Below are 17,536 nucleotides of genomic sequence, written 5' to 3'. Positions count from 1 at the left end.
TACAATGAAATTCATTAATTGTAATTAGTGTATGAAATATAAAATTCTATTTTTATTTTTTTTTGGTTTTGTTCGTTGTTACTTCTATCATTTCATTTAAATCCTGCTTTAGTTTCTTACAAACATTTCCAGTTACTGTATTTGCCTGAATATGATGCACTTTTTTCCCTCCATATATCTCCCAAAATATTGATTGGGTCTTATATTCACACACATTCAATTTTATTGGATATGTTAATAGAAGCTACCACCAAAAATCAATGAAACATCATTAAAGGTTTCAAAAAATGTTGCCGTGCAATGGACGGGACAGATGGTGTCACGTTGTGGAAATGAGAAAACAATGAAGTTAAAGTTAAAGGAAGGAAATCTGATTAATGCAAATGAAGTGACAGTTCTAGCAATGGCAAAGATTTATGTGAAGATGAATTATCAGCTTAGTGTATTACCACACATATTTTTGTAAAATTGACACACACAATTTAAAATTTCAGTGCAAGGTTTCCCAAAATGATTTGTTTACTATATGAGGAAACTGTTTAATACATTTTGTAGAACTGTATGTCAGAACAGCTGGAATGGGTATTAACAGATTAACCTGAAGATGACCTAGGAAGGTCAAAACATTGTTCTCTGCTCATCAATAAAAGTGTTACTACCCATACCAGCCATTCTGAGATGTACTTTTGTTTCAAGTGGGTTTCCAGTCATCAAGAATTTTGTACAATTGAAATGTGAAAAAAAAAAAATCTTCAATTTAACCTTTCAAAATTAGGTGTACTTTGTATTCAAGCAAATAAAGTATTACTGATTTCAGTTATTCCAACAGTTGAGTAATCAATATTCTGATTATTTTTACTTTTAGGACAATAATCAACTGGCTTAAATTAAAGCTGGGCAGTCAGTGATATTTTCTAATACTTGATGGACCTATTTGTTGATTAAACAGTCAAGAAGGAAATAAAAAACATTGCCTTTCTTCTAGCTAGTAGTTTGGACATACTGACAGACATTATTTTTGGCTTTGTCATAATAGGATGGGTGAATGCATCATATTTATGCTTTATGAAAGTTCTTTTATATGGTATCAAGAGCCATTAAAGACAGATATTATATATAAAACACTGAATGCGTCTGGCTATATTTATCAAGACTCAATTTTAGTTTTATGTAGAATTAGTTAGAAAAGTGTTTACATTAAAAGGTCACAGTTTGCCACTAGTTAAACTAATGAACCATGTGTGCTAAATTTAATCAGTTGACTGCTTGGTGACAAGAACTTCATCATAGTTAGAAGTAGTTTACTGTAGAAAAATATTTTCATATAAGTATTTGAAACACTAGTGGTTATGTTTCATATCATATTTTTTCTACTTTTGATGAAACAATTAACTCAGAGTGTATATGTTTGTATTTTATCTGTCTTTTGAAACATTGCCCTGTTACAATTCAGACTGATAAATCACATGTTAAAGCTGAATAATTTATTAAACTACAGTAAATTTTATAGTTTTGTGGTCATGTATTGAGGATTTCATTTTGATCAATAAATAAATTAAATTTTGAAAGGGAAGTAAAATTTTCTGTGAGAGAATAGATGTCGAAAATATACAGCTATCTCATTTGAAGGTTAATATTGACATAATTAGCTACTGTATAACACGTAAATCCTTACACACTTTAAGTATCCAGACATGCAAGGTTACTTATTGATGTGTAGTAATTGGAGCATTCTAGATTATACCACAATAAAAATCACTGAAATTAAGTTTGTTGTGAATATTTTTTGTTCCAATGTAAAAACATATTTTGGTTGAGTAGCAGATGAATACTTATCTTTTTTTTTTCCTTAGTTTTCAAGCACCACAGGGCAGCCTATTCAGACTGCTGCAATACATACAAATCAAGTAACTTCAGTTAGGTGGATACAGCATGATCAAGGTACTTTACGGTTAATTTTTATGTCAGTATTTTACCAAACATGAAATTCTTGTGTAAGACAATATTGTTGTTATTATATAATGGCATTTAGTTCTGTTCCAGTTAAATAACTGATAATTATTTATATTTATGGTAAAATTAGTATCTTGGAATTCTTGGTGAGGAACTTTTGTTTCAAATTAGTACATTAGTGTCAATAAAAGATTATAAAAGTAGGGAAGTTCATAATGTGTCATTTGATCACTCAGAATCATCTATAATTCATACAAAAGTTAAGATAGAAAGTATAAGCAAACAGCTCGTACTGAATTTAGCTCTTCAGATTCATATTTTTATTAAAACAGTGTGCATTTAGTTAAACATAACAATATATAATTTCAGATAGTACATTTTATATTTAGAACTGTCACAGGTAACTAATTTTACCAAATAAAAATTATGTTTGTGCTTTCCAAGTTTTTATCAATGGTCTCTGTTGAAACCTTGTAATGTATTTCACAGAACCAAAAAGATAGGAGGTCTGAAGACCACCAGAGGTTTCTAATAAGCTTCAGGCATATCCTCCTTTCTTATTAGGTTGATGGTTGAAGCCAATCTCCCAGGTCTTTAATGTTATATATGGAAATCAATAGCTTCCTTATGGTTACTTTTGAAGTTTATGAGAGATTTTGCTATCAAAATTGTTCTCTCTACAAAATGAAATTCTGAAAGTCATCAAGCAGAGCAAATAAAAGGTTCACCAAAGACCATTTCTACTCAAATGGTCAAGTCAACTGTTTTTTGAAAAAAAATTACTTCAAGTACATTTTCCTATTGTTACTGTTTTTTTGCAAGTAACAAGGTGTAAACTATTTTAAAAATTAGTTATGGATTAAGGTCATAAACAGTTTTGTGTTTAGTTTGTTATGATGACAATCATTCATTATTGAGTTTATAAATATTTGACAAAAATGTATTTCAAGATATATATTTTGTTTAAGCTATACATTCCTACCCCAATCACTCATTAATTGTATTTAAAACAAAAGGTGTAAGGTGTGAAACAGCTGTTTTCTTCATGGATCTTGGTCTGACAGAAAAAAACTTGTGTATAAACCCAAGTTGCTTGTGTTTTACAATAATGAGGGGAAGGCATCAAGAGTAATGTGACAAAGAAATTCATTATAAAACACACTAAAGATACTTTGATTTTACTAAAGCATTTTGGGTAAAATAATAGTGCATCATTTCATGATAGTTTAGTGAGCTTTGTGTTTGTGTCTATAACTACAAATAATTTATTTTTCCAATCATGTTTCACTTCACTTGTCTTATATGTTGAACCATGCTCTAGTCAAATGTCTCAGAACAGCTGGTATGGGTATTAATACTTTTATTGATCAGCAGAGAACAACATTTCGACCTTCCTAGGTCATCTTCACCTAATGATGACCTAGGAGGGTTGAAACATTGTTCTCTGCTTTATTGGTAAAAGTATTAATACCCATACCAGCCATTTTGAGATACATTTTTATTTCAAGTTTGTTTCTTGTCATCAAACTTTCTAATCCCATAGATATCACATTATTTTATTTTTTCAATATTGAAACTTATGACTTCTTGCTTAAGCCTAGACATTAAGCCTAGTCAAAGCTCCTCTAAGCAAGAGAAATTTCTCAGCACCTCCAACCATTTTCAATATCAAGAGATGTAGATTTGTCATTGTGTGATACATTACCCAAACTGTTAACCCATTCACTATAGCTGGTACATGTGTGGCCTCTAAATGTTTTTTATGTTTGCTACATCAATTTATCAGTCAGTGCTATGTAGTAAATCTTATGATTCATAAGAACCAACAGTGTTACAGTTTTCATGGTGGGCAAATCTGTTGGAATGCCAGAAAAATGTCTAGCACAATTTGAGAGTCCTGGAAATATGATTATGATTTGTGAAAAAGTCATGGAATTTTATTTTGTAACGTGTGTTTGAGCCCTACTTTTTCATTTGCTATCTTCTTTTTACTTTTTGATATTTAGTAAATGTTTAATCCAACTTGCTGATTAATCCTTCAGAAGCTTAAATACCTGTTTAACACTTTTTTAGGGAAGACATAAGGACTCCTAGGAGGATACAACTGACGACATAGAACTCTTGGGAGGGGTGGGTGTGGAGGTTAAGGTTACCTTCATTAATTCCAAAATGAAATGATATAAAAAACTAAGATGATGATGAGAGAATCTTTCTGAGCCAAGAACTGCAATGAGTAAGATAGAGACCTATTGATCTGGGTGGTTACTCAATTTTTATGCATGTTAAATCTGTTTCAAAATTTCAGACTTGCTGATTTTTATTCAACATTATCAACATTAAAAAGAAAGCTCTTTTGATGTTGAATAAAACATGCATTGGCCAGCATGGCCTAGTGGGTAAGGTGCTCAATTTACAATCTGAGGTTTTCAGGTTTGATTCCCCATCATGAGAAACATGCTTGCCCTTTCATCTGTCGGGGATTATATTGTGATGGTCAGTCTTATTATTCATTATTAAAAGAATACCCAAAGATCTCCCAGTGGGTGGTGATGACAAGCTGCCTTTCCTCTAGTCTTATACTGCTAAATCAGGGATGACTAATGCAGGTAGTCCTTGTGTAGCTTTGCACAAAATTTGAAACAAACAAACATGCATTGTGGATAACATACATTTTATCTGCAACAGTACAATGTTAAGGTTTTATTATAATAAAAAAGGCCATATACCAAAATCTCAGTTCAATACATTGTTTTAAAGAAATTTCACAGCACACCTATTTTCTCAAAGGGCTGATAAATGTCACTAGGAATACAAGAAATAAAGCAATATAATCATTGAGAATGGTACACTTTAAGGGGCAATATCAGAATAGAATAATTAATAATGACTGAAAGCAAGAATGAGAAAAATGAAATGAGTGAAAAAAACAATTATATTAGTACAAGTCTTGTGGTATTGACGTGTCTCTACAGGAAGTTGTTGCGATAAAGAAACAAAATATTCAACTGAAACTTTTGTAATATAAATAGAAACAAGTAACATGATGATTTAAGTGTTTTGTGCAATTAACAACAGAGGCACAATAAATGATCACTGAAAAATTGATAAAGACATTCATTATATGCATCTCTATGTAACAGGCCCTGAGAATGTTTTAGATATGGGAAAATTAGGAGTAGATTTGTGTAAATTAAAAAAAAAGAATGGTTGTATAGCAATAGAAGGATGCAAGGACCAAATAAACCTGAGCCTACTGAGTTCTACTTCTCAAATCCTAAAACTGAGAGAAGCAATAAAATATTGTTTCTTCTTACAAGGGGACTCTGATGCATCTTTTCACCTCTACCCCAAAATTTTTTGTGATGCTGGATGAAAAACTGAAAAACAGAAGTGGGTGTGGCTCTTACAACCAAAATATTATACAGGGGAAGTCACCTTTAAAGTGCTGTTTACTCATAGGTCTTACCCAATGTTTGTATGAATGCTTCTCTGAAAATCTTTGAATATAATTGGCTGGACCACAGCTGTGCAGTTGGGTATCTAGTGACTGCGCTAGGCTTGAGTATGCTTACCCTCTCAGGTGGGCCTGGGAAATCAAGTGGGTGCTATATTAGTATGTATAAAAATACCCTCATCCCATGTTGCTAAAGTCTTACTTATTAACTGTTTAATCTATACTGTTAAATATCTTTTCAATCTCAGAATTTATTAGTTGAATTTATTATTTTTGGCATTATGTGTTTGTTTCAATACTTTAAGTTGAAATTACATGTACGAGTAATTCTTAACATTTCACACAGTTGTTTTTTTGATAGTTTAGTCAAACATGGTTTTAGTTTATTTTTATATAAATTCTTATCAAATTTGTGATATACTGTATATACATGTAATGAAATTTATATTTGACATGTTATGTCTTATACACGTTTATTATAAGATCATTTTTCCTTATATAGAATTTTACGTTCTGTCCACATCAGTTGATAAGACTGCTATGTTATCTAAACTGAAAGATCACACTGTAAGTAGTTCTGTTACATAACTGAATGTTAGTAAGTTAGTGTATATTTTATATACAAGTGTCATTTGTAAATATTTGTATATAAAGACTTAAAATAACTGTATAAACAATTACCTTCCAATTTTATGGTTCTTTGCAAGATAGATGATGGACAAGGTCCGTAACTTCAAAGAAAGGATCCAATTTTATGTGGAAATGATAAATCTTTGACTTGTTTACAAACATTCTAGTAATACAAGTTTTGATTTGTCAAACCATGGATTTCAAACATAAAACTCATCTTAAACTAGAAGCAATCACACATGCTGGCTAAATCAAAAAATTGGTTAATTTACATTTTTTCTGTATTTTTTTTAAAAAAAGAAAGTTAATTCTGTTTTTGATAGGGAACTTTTTGTGTATCCAGAATCAATATAATATATATGGTTGAAGCTTTAAATGATGCTGTTTTTGTTTTCCATTGCTAATGATTATAAAAAAACATTGTTTACGAGGGTTAGCAACATAATGTAATATAACTTCACAAAGAGTTAAATTAGCCCTTCTGTTAGTTTTTAACTTTCTCCTCTTGTAACTTCAAAGTTACTTTTCAGTTAGATTTAGAGTTTCTTCTCAGATAATTTCTAAACTTATCTTTAGATAGTTTCAAATTAGGCCTTTAGGTATATTGCAACTTCTTCAATTAAATCCAGTTTCTTCTCAGCTTTAAATTTGCTTCTCTGATAGATTCAGACTTACCCAGTCATTTAAGGTACAATAAGTCATAGGTAACATGGACAAAAAAATATTCAGTCAGGTTTTGTTTTACTTTTTAAATTACTCAGTAGAGGTGAAAATTATTTTCTTACCAGCAAGTTTTTATAAACATGAAATCAAGAAGATAGCTTTGTTATGAGCTAGTTGAAGTATGAATAAGCTTTTCAGATAGTGAAGAAGTGAATATCATTGAAACTGTTATAATTGCATGAATTAAAATAATTGCTCATAATTTTTTTCCCAGCTTCAGTGTGAAGTAATATTTAGTGGTCACTCTAGTGTGGTGTCTACTGCTGATGCAGTTTGGTTGCCAGGAGATCCAGAAATTTTGTTCGTGGTGACAACCTCAGCTGATTCAACAATGAAAATCTGGAAGAGAACTGAACAAACTGGTAATCAGTATAGTAATTTATGGTATTTTAATGTTGCACTATGTTCTTTAAAGAAAATAACTTTTAAGTACTTGTTTTAGTCATATTCACAAAATGTTTTATAACTTTCTATAAACGGTATTAACAAATTACATTATTGCCTGAAAGTAATTATTTCAAGATGAATACAAGGAACATGTAAATAAGCATGCATAAAAAGAGTGAAAGTTAATCTGAACTGCATTCAAAGCTTAACAGAAATGACAATTTACACACCTAGTAGCTCAGTCTTCCACTGTGATGATGAGTGGCCTAAATCATTTTTTGCTAGTTCTTTCATGTGTTGTCCTTGAAGGAAAGTGAACATGTCAGCATTAGTAGTCCTTGCTACTCGGTTACTGAAACCTAAATTCAACTACTGAATGTTATTATATCACACTTGTGCCTACCCTGGCCTGGTGATTAGAGTATTTCACATGCAGGCCTTGTGGTAAGAATAATTGACTTGCAAAACAAATCAACCAATCCAGATTATATTATATTTAATACATTGATAGCACTGGTCATTTCTGCTGTAGTTATAAACTGAAAACGACTATTTTTTTTTAATATGTTGCCTGTAATTGTAAAGTGCATATGATTGTCCCTTCCATACGTAAACATGAAGGACAGAAATTTGTTCAATCTTGGTGTTATTCAATGTTTGTTTATTGTCCAAGTGACTGTGAGTTATACTGGAATTTGGTGCTAAATGTTGAATTATGGAAAAACTTTTAATCACAAATTTATGATATGTGATATTAATTTAAAATGAAAATATTAAACCTTATTAAACCAATCATTAAAAAAATATATCCCTTTTTTGTTCAGGGGCAAACTGTAAACCCCTTATTAGGATTTCTCTGCATACAGCAGCAAATCAGAAGCTAAAATGTAGTATGTAAAGTAATCAGTTACTAGTATTTAATAACCAAAATGTGTTGTTATTATATTTGTATTATTGGAAATAATTATAAAATAGTGAATAAATTGAGTGACAAAAAGTAACTATTATTGAGTCAACTCCCCCATTGTTGTATGAAAACAGACGTAAACTGTTATAAAATATTAATTCACAAAATAAAATGATAATAACTACACTAAATAGTCTTTACATATCATAACAGTATTGATATTATATGTTTTGTTTGTGTTTGAAAGTGACTAAAGAGCATTTTTTCTTCCAGAACCAGACTGTTTACAGACAGTGTCATTTGGAAATGCATTTGCTTTAAATGTTAAATTAACATTATTGCCTGGAACTACAGGTGAGAAAACATGTTTATAGAATGAAAAGTTGTTTTTGAGATTTTAGTCTTTTTAGCATAATAATGTATGTATGTGTATGCATGTGTATAATGTGTGTGTGTGTGTGTGTGTATCTTATCAAAGCAAGCTTTAACAACTAATACAAAAGTGCTGTATACTTTAAAAAGCTTGGTGGGACACAAGATATAATGTGGGAGTTGGAGTTAACTGTGGAAGTAGGACCCACATAGAGGTGGGGATACACTATTTACCAGTCTTAATTTCCATTTGCTAGTTGCACATGTTTAAGAAAGAAGAAAAAACAAAATAATTAAAAAGTATATATAAGAGTAAATTAAGATTAATTTCGGAGATCCAGATGTAGGTGCTGAAGCCCCCCAACATCCTACATTTATATCACTGTACACCACCTGCAGACTTTTGTTGGAAAGTGGCTGCTCTCCAAATAAATATAAAATGAAAGAAAGAAAATTAATAATGTCCCACTACTGGAGATAATTAAGTAATCTTACCTCCTGACATTGACGTTTCAGCTCCAATTATACAGTAAAAACTGAAATTAATTAGTAGTAAAGTAGATAGATTATTCCAATATAAGAGTATAAAAAAAACCTACCCAGTTACCCAACTAATATAACTCCCAACCTCCACCCATTAACATTACCTATACAATCCAATGTAATTAACAATTTCCGAACTGGTAGTTTTCACCCAAATCTGTCTCAATCCTGGTTTGTCCTCTAAGCATTGTTAAAACATTTTAGCTTACAGTGTACTAGCCTTTCATACCTCTTTTGTGCTATTTCTGAGCATATGACTACCCTCCACCAGTCGTACAGAACCATCTATACTTGTGCAGCTAGCTCCTTCTACTGTTTTAGCACATTCCTAACTTTCTTAGTTGGCATTCTTGTGTATATACATGTGACTACAAAATTTTGATTGTTTCAACCATAAATTTTGATATTTTACTGACACTTGTTAAGAACTGAAAATGTTTATTAAAAGTTTTAAGCTAAAGGTTTTTAGTTCTTACTTCCTTATATTTATGTAATACATTTTGTTGTATTTACCACAAAATATTTTAATAATTTTATTTGATGTTTTTCTATCAAAAATCCATTAAATATTAGTGTTTATGTCAATATTTTCACATTAATAATGATATGTGGTAATTTATTGGAATTTTTACAGAATTTGAGTAACTATCAATTTATAATAGGCTCTTTTTTTCTGTTACGAGTACAAGATAGTTTGCATGTTTTTACATATGTGATGAAAGTAAATAACATTTGTTTGGGGTTCAAATCCTTCACATTCTTTGTCACAGTAAGTTTCAAGTGATTGTAATGATGTTTTTAGATTTACTCATTTAGTTTAAAAGTTATTTTTTGGAAGATTATTTCTACTATTTTGTAAATAGAAAGATTGTTTTTAATTACCCATGGCGTCAGTGCATTAGATCCACGTGTGACATTTTCATGACATCATACCTGCACCCTGAAAATGGAGAAAAAGTTCTCTGTGGTGAGAAATGGAAGTGAAACGGGGAAATTGTGATCCCTATTGCAAATCTACATGCACGTAGGATAAAAATTTCTCAAAGTTTGGGAGTGCACAAATTTATAATAAAAATTTTTCCAGTATCATATGAGTTCCATTACAGTATGATTATAAGTTCACAGTTACTCAGATTCTATTACATTTGTAATAAATATTACAGTATTTAATTACTAATATGGAAGTATTGAAAGAAAAATATATGTATGTACATATAAATAAATACAGGTGATGCTTAGATATGTTTACTGCAGATACAATATATTAAAAATTTAATATAGTGGAAGAAAGAAATTTATAATAAAAACAGAAGGAACCATAAAAAATACTTTGAAACTTCTGAGGGTAAAGTTTAATATTATTTATTAAAGTGTGTCTCATGTTTAATTTGTATTTTTAGCCCTATTAATAGTTTGATGGAAAGTTTGTTTTTTACTGGAGCATTGCATTGTGTTTTTACCACAGATATGATAATTATATTTACAAACCTCAATTATCTATGAGTTTTAAATATATTCTGGAACACTCATCTCCCACCAATGTTAAGCAGAAGCTAAATTCCTTAACCCAAGTGAACTGCAATCAATAATTTTGATTTATTCTGTGTTTTAATAGTGTTTTCAGTCCAAATTCATCAAACAATTGTAAGGAATACTAACATTACAAAATGTTAATTTCTAATTTACACAGGTGATGAGTCATAACTCTGAGGGTTCTAAGTGTGTTAAGAATTCATATTGGAACCAAGAACCATTACAGCTTTTCAATTCTAACTACTTAATTATTATATTTTTACCTGTTAAAGAAGTTTTGTGTGTGTGTATCATGTACCAGAGTAACCAAACTTGTACATAATTATACATTTTGCAGCACCATTGCTGGCTGTGGCAAGGGATACCGGGCAAATACAGCTGTTTGTTCAAGATAGCAAAGAATTGTTTTCTTGTGTACATTCACTAATTGGTCATGAAGACTGGGTCAGGGGTCTAGATTTCTGTATCGATGGTAAGGTGCTTTAAGTTTCAAGACACTGAGTTATCAAATAATCTTGAGAAATACACGATATTTTTCTCTTGTATTAGACTAGGATGAAAATGGCCTAATCTAATCAGAAATGACAGTTTTAAGAGAGTTAACTATAAGACTAGTCTTTTGATCTGATTAATGTTAAAAGTATGTACTTCAATACAATACCATTATTTCAGTATTTAGGCAGATCTTAATTGTTTATTAATTTTTAAAGTTCCATATTCCTTTATGTGTTCTTCTGTTACTTTGTACTGTTCATCAGTATATTCTCTATTGATAATATTGTAACTTCAGTATTGTGGTGGTGGTTCTGGTGGTTGAGATTAAGAAGATGGTGATTAAATCACTTCACCAAAACCATTTGAATATTGTTTTTTCTCTAGCACCTGTTAATGTATAAAGAGTTTTATAACTTTTTTATTCTTGTACTTTATACAAAACTGTCTTCTCACAGCAGTCGTTTCAATTTTGTAAAAGCTGTATGTTTTGTGTACAGAATATAATGACTGTTTCTAATCTTTCTGACAAATCTTATGGATTCCAGTCATTATTGATATTAATAAAATTTGGTAAGCCAAGTTTCTCCGTACCTCAACCTCAAAGCATGTTTGTAGTAAACTTGTTAAACAAATTACATTTTCACGAATAATAAAAAAAAAAGTGAATTTTCATATTTATAATAATGTGATGATTTGCTGTGTTACACATAGAACGACACATTTTTTGTCACAATTAATTATACTTGTGTTTCAAGGGTTATTTCCGTAGTTAAACAACTATGAAACTGAAAGAAACAATCTGAAAACTAGGAGAGTTGATGTGTTACCATGGAACATTTTGTAATTCATTTATGCTTTATAACTATGCACTAACGTAGTTTAGGTTTCCTTTCTAGAAATGGGTGATCTCCTTCTATCATCCTGCTCACAAGATTGCTTTCTTAGAATATGGAGAGTCTCTCCAAGGCAACCTGGTTTTCAAGATGTTTCTTCTTCTAATACTGTACATGCAATACAGGAAATAAAACTGAAGGAAAACTTGCTGTGGGCATATAGTGCAGGTGGGTATTTGGCTCAGAAGAGGTTTAAAAGTCATTTATCACAATGCTGATGATTAACTATCACTGAAACACTGACACATTTTTAAAAGAACACTTAACACTCACCAAAGTGACTGGAATATGCCTTATAAATAAAATAACATTAATGAAGAGGGAATTTTCTAAATTTTGTATTACTTACATTTCTTTTTCATAGTTATTACACTTTTTATAGACAGAAAATTTATATTGAAGTGTGCTTCTTGAGCTGATTAATTAATTGGTGATGAATATTGTACCATCAGTTCTTTAGTACTTCATGTTTGTTTGTTATTTTTACATTTTAATGCAATGTGCTCGTTGTTCAGCTGTGTTTTTATCATAGGTGATAACTAATGTATTGTGAGAGTCATTTTCTCTGCAATTCGTTTTAGAATGTGAATAAACCAATTAATAGAATGGTCTTTCAAGTATTGTTCATTCATGTATTTAGTGAATTGAAGTTTTCTCCATATGATTGTTAAAGCACATGAAAGCAATTCTTTTGTTTATAATATATACAAAGGGTTTAAAATAAATGTATAATCCACTTTCGAAGTCCACACTTAAGACATAATACATTTTATATATTAAACCATAACTATACTTGCATTGTTGTTATTAAGATTTATTGTGTTATATTTCATGAGTGTGTGATATTTATGGTAGATTGTAAAGTTGTATTTGATAATATTTATGTTTTATGTAATATGGGAAACATAATTGATAAAAGAGGACTATTTGAAGTGAATTATCATAGATGACTTTTAACTGAAACTGACTAATTGTAATTTTGTTTTAATGGAGTTTTTGGAGGTGGGTCAAATAAGAATGTTAATTAATTTGGATCATGTTTGTGAATTCCAGGGAAAGAATACTTGTTTGCAGTTTCCCTAGAATCTGTTCTTACAGGACACGAAGACTGGGTATACAGTGTACACTGGCAACTTCCACAACAGGCTGGTAAGGAATAAGGAGCTTTATGACAGCATTTTCATATAAGTGATACTTCTGTTTGGCATGTGGTGTAAATTTATTGTTCTATGTGTATGTTTTTGAATATGCAAATTGAGTTCTGTTTTTTATCAACATCTTAAAATGAATTCTAGAACAAATTACTTATTTCTTCAGTTACTATGGGATCAGTTACAACTGGTTCAGTATAATATACATGAGTTCGTATACACATGTTAAGTATTTATAACGTTTGATAGAGCAACTGTATTTTCACAAAACTTGTAATGTTTACTAAAACTCTACCACTAAATATCAGATTCCTTATCAAAGTACTTTCACTAAAGATGTGTTTGTGAAAATTTCGAGTCTGTTTTGTTATTAGTCTAAGTGTGAAGTGATTTCAAGTTATGATTAAAAAACCCAAAATCTTAAATATTATTTGTGTAATCTATAAAACCTCCTAAACACATTTCAAACGTTTGTTTTAAGTAAGACTTTATATTTTTTCTATTATTTTCTCTACCCTAACTATGTAGGGTCTGTCAGTTTGACTGACTTTGTAATCATCATAAAAAAATTTAGGAAAAAATTATAAATTATACTTCTTTTTGTGCTAGAATGACTACAAATTGTTACACAAAATAGAAATGTTTAACATTACATAACTTTTATTGATGTGGTGCATGTGAATTCATGTTACCGTACCTAGTAATACAAGACTGACCTTTAATCTTTACAAAGTGACCCTGTAGGCTGTGGACTAGTATTTTATAAAATGCAGTCACATTTCAATTATTGTACATTGTATATGAATACAGATTATTGTAATTTAGAAATGTGTCATTAAACTTGTTTTTCATGAAATATAGAATGATAAATAAAGAAAACAGTTATCTCATCTAGCTACAACATTTAAACTTGGTTGCAAAGGCTTTTAAAATTTTGCAGAGGATATGAAACAAAATATTTTTTAGATTGTTTATTTATGCAGTCAACTAACCAAAAAAGTCATAAATTACTCGATCAATACAATAGAATTCCACTATAATTTATCAAGCTTAGTAACTAAATTGTGTTTAGGTTTAAAAAATATGAAACTTTGAGTAAACTAAAGACACAACCTACTTCCATGAAACCTTGGTTTGAAAGAACAAGTTAACTTTTTGACAGGTTAAAACGGCTGAGAAAACCACTAGGGGACATTAGAAGCTGTCAATTTGTCATTCTCATCTCATATATTAAAATAAGTGTATGTGAGGGACAGTTTCCAAAAATTGAAAGAAGTGAACTGGGCCATTGTGTTTGATTCAGTACACAAGACATATCTCAACAAAATAAAGAGATATGAGGTTCTTATTTTATATTTTAATTTGCTAATATTAGGAATTTGAATTTGTATACAAAGCTATAGACCTAGTATTTTGACACTGCAAACATCTGACATAAACCAGGAGTGCATTCAACATATCACATGACTCACAAAAATCTATATTTAGGTGTGTTATTTTAATATTTACTTTCAAATTAAGAAATTAACTCCAATAGAATATTAAACTTAGAATTTTAATCTACAGTTTTATACCAAACTTAATGACATAAATTCCTAAAATAATAGTTTAATAAAATTTTGAATGCAAGCCAACAGACATGATGACATACAGGTTTTTGTCTTTGACCTTTCACGAATGGGTTAAAAGTAAACAGGAACCTGTTGCAAATGTTAACAATTTTAGCTACATTACTGTAAGTTTTAATTCAGTTTTTACTATGTACAGAATGTGCTACCAGTTATAAGGAAAATAAATAGTACAACATTATGAGAATGTTTTACCATCATTAGGTTGTAGTAGGATTTTTGTAGAAGAACTTTCAATTGACACTTCTGCTATATGCAACCTAAACTAGAAAGTTTATGAATAGAAAGGAGCACTTTTCTTTGGCAATTCATACAGAGGTAATGATTTTTCAGAAGATCGGACATTTCAACCGATGAGACTGCTGTCATCATCAATGGATAAAACAATGATTTTGTGGGAACCTGATGAAGAATCTGGAGTGTGGCTGGAAAAGGTAAGAAACTACTAGAACATGTTGTGTAAGGAATAGTAACCTGAGTTATGGTGAGGTAAAGGAATTGTAATTCCATATAATTAGTGCAGTTTTTTTGTACAGCAATTGCAAAATGTCTCAGTTCTCTCTGTAAACATTGTTTACAGTGTCATTAATGGTTACTAAACTGCAGCTAAAATGGTCTTAATGGATATATATATATATATGTATAAAGTGTTGGATAAAAGCATTTAGGATTTCTCTGGAAGTCTGTATGTTTCTGTGTTCCAGGTGAGGGTAGGGGAAGTGGGTGGAAACACACTAGGGTTCTATGGAGGAGTCTTCAGTCCTGATGGAAACTCAATTCTTGCTCACGGCTACCATGGAGCTTTTCACTTGTGGCATTACAATTCAGTAAGTTGTGGCTATCAGCCTTTCTACATTTCTGGTAGAAGACTCACTATACCTTTTCACAATGATCATGAACATTACACTTTATTATTATAAGGCAATAATTATGTTTCAGTATCATATGTATGCATCATTTTCCTAAATTTTTATATTATAATACCTAGGTGTATTTCAGTTTAAGCATGTGTGAAATGAAAAGCTACAGTGGAGAAATTTAGAAATACAAATCAAGTAACAATTAAAATAAATACAGTCTTTGTCATTGTAATGTCTTGTTCCTCATAAGGTTGTTAGTCATGTGTTTTAGTTAAGAAGATGTTAATTATTCTATGAACCATCACTTTGTATGGAAGTTTTCTGTGCAACAAAGGAATGATGTATAAATTTTAAACTTTTAGAATCATCAAGATAAAAGGGCCTGGCTTGGCCAGGTGGTTATGGTGCTCAACTCACAATCTGCAGGTCATAGGTTTGAATCCCCATCCCACCAAACATGTTTGCTCTTTCAGCTGTGGAGGCATTTTAATGTGATAGCCAATCCCACTATTCACTGATAAAAGAGTAGCCCAATTAGCTAAATTAGGGACAGACAGCCCTTGCATTGCTTTGGACAAAATTCAGAACAAACCGAATCTTAACACTATTAAGGTTATTAAACTTAGCCATCAAATGTTATTGTAAAGTATTTGTGTCCCACACCTTGCTGATCAGTATTAAACTATATGAAAGGTTATTACTAGTTTATGGTAATATATTTTCTGTAGGAAAGTGACAGTTGGGATCCAGGAGTTGTCTGGGGTGGTCATTTTAGTGCAGTTCAAGATTTAGTCTGGGATCCAGAGGGGGAATACCTGTTGAGCTGTAGCAGTGACCAAACTACACGACTTCATGGCCCTTGGGTTCAAGAGTCTGGAGAGGTAAGCTGTTGTAAATGCTTAGTTAATCTTGTTATTAGTTTTTAACACCTTGGTGACTAGACAATTTTATATGTGTTTATTAGTAATGAAGTATGTTATTATCAGAGTATAAGACATATATAATTACTAGGTTTTAATCATGTTTAAAGATTAGTTTTCTATACTACATGATTTATTTAATCCTTATTCATTATTTTGTAGTTGAGTTGGTACGAGATTGCAAGGCCACAAGTCCATGGCTATGACCTCAGTTGTATAGCTGTTGTTAACAGGTACAAGTTTGTATCTGGGGCTGATGAAAAAGTTCTTCGTATATTGGAAGCACCAAGAAACTTTCTAGAAAATTTTTATCAGATTTGTAATGTTGATGTTTCAGCTGATACGTGTACTGAGGTAACACTTAAACATTTGAGTTTTGAGTCTAAATGATTCTACACTTTCACTGTAGTCTTATAGGTTTTAATATCTGTTCAAGTATATTTAAAACATTTCTGTTGTCAGCTCTCTCTCATTGAAATATATATATATATATATATATATAGGTAGCTGAGCTTTTTACTCTGTTAAAGAACTGATCTAATAAAAATACATTTCTGGTTTTTATCTCTCTTAACAGTTGTTAAATATCAAAGAACTTGAGAATATAGGTTTGGCTACTACTATTTTATGTATCAGAATTCTATAAAATAATTGCATTTAACAAAATATTAATCAGTTTTAATGATACAATAGTAATCAGGAATCAAAGAATTATTTTTTTCTCTAAAATAGTCATATGTGAACTTTTCTGTGATAAAAGCATATAACCATTGTAATACAACAAAACATATGAGACTAATCAAAATTTTAACTAGTTTTAATGCTTCAGCACAAAATCAAACTAAACTAGATGATAAAACATGGCAACCAATCTTTATTCAGTCATTTAATTATTCAAGTTACTATACATTACACAACCAACATGAAAACTGTTTTCATTAATTAGTCTTCAGCCATTTCAAATAATTTAGCTTGCAAATAAAAGATAAAAAATATGGTTAATATTTCTGCCAAACGGTAGAAGTTATTTGGTTGAAATGTTGTTCTCCATGGTTTTAACAATTTTTTTCTAGTTTCAGGCTTTATT

At 30.5% G+C, this 17,536-nt stretch overlaps 1 protein-coding gene across 3 annotated transcripts in view; it reads left to right on the top strand.

Moving 5' to 3' along the window:
- Positions 1 to 17,536, top strand: part of Elp2 (elongator complex protein 2) — a 36,647-nt gene that overhangs the window by 8,699 nt on the left and 10,412 nt on the right. For 2 of the 3 annotated variants that reach the window (XM_076504715.1, XM_076504716.1), the window contains exons 2-12: positions 1,854 to 1,941; positions 5,910 to 5,974; positions 6,975 to 7,122; positions 8,328 to 8,408; positions 10,840 to 10,974; positions 11,894 to 12,058; positions 12,944 to 13,039; positions 15,003 to 15,103; positions 15,374 to 15,496; positions 16,258 to 16,410; positions 16,612 to 16,803. In XM_076504715.1, coding sequence (XP_076360830.1) covers positions 1,854 to 1,941; positions 5,910 to 5,974; positions 6,975 to 7,122; positions 8,328 to 8,408; positions 10,840 to 10,974; positions 11,894 to 12,058; positions 12,944 to 13,039; positions 15,003 to 15,103; positions 15,374 to 15,496; positions 16,258 to 16,410; positions 16,612 to 16,803 — 1,347 coding nt within the window. The remainder of the gene's footprint in view (positions 1 to 1,853; positions 1,942 to 5,909; positions 5,975 to 6,974; positions 7,123 to 8,327; positions 8,409 to 10,839; positions 10,975 to 11,893; positions 12,059 to 12,943; positions 13,040 to 15,002; positions 15,104 to 15,373; positions 15,497 to 16,257; positions 16,411 to 16,611; positions 16,804 to 17,536) is intronic. The other variant, XM_076504717.1, reaches the window with a different exon arrangement.

Source organism: Tachypleus tridentatus, chromosome 6, assembly GCF_004210375.1.
Source record: "Tachypleus tridentatus isolate NWPU-2018 chromosome 6, ASM421037v1, whole genome shotgun sequence".
NCBI classification, from domain to species: Eukaryota; Metazoa; Arthropoda; class Merostomata; order Xiphosura; family Limulidae; genus Tachypleus; species Tachypleus tridentatus.
Note: the sequence above shows the minus strand (reverse complement) of the source record. Positions and strands in the feature narration are given on the sequence as shown.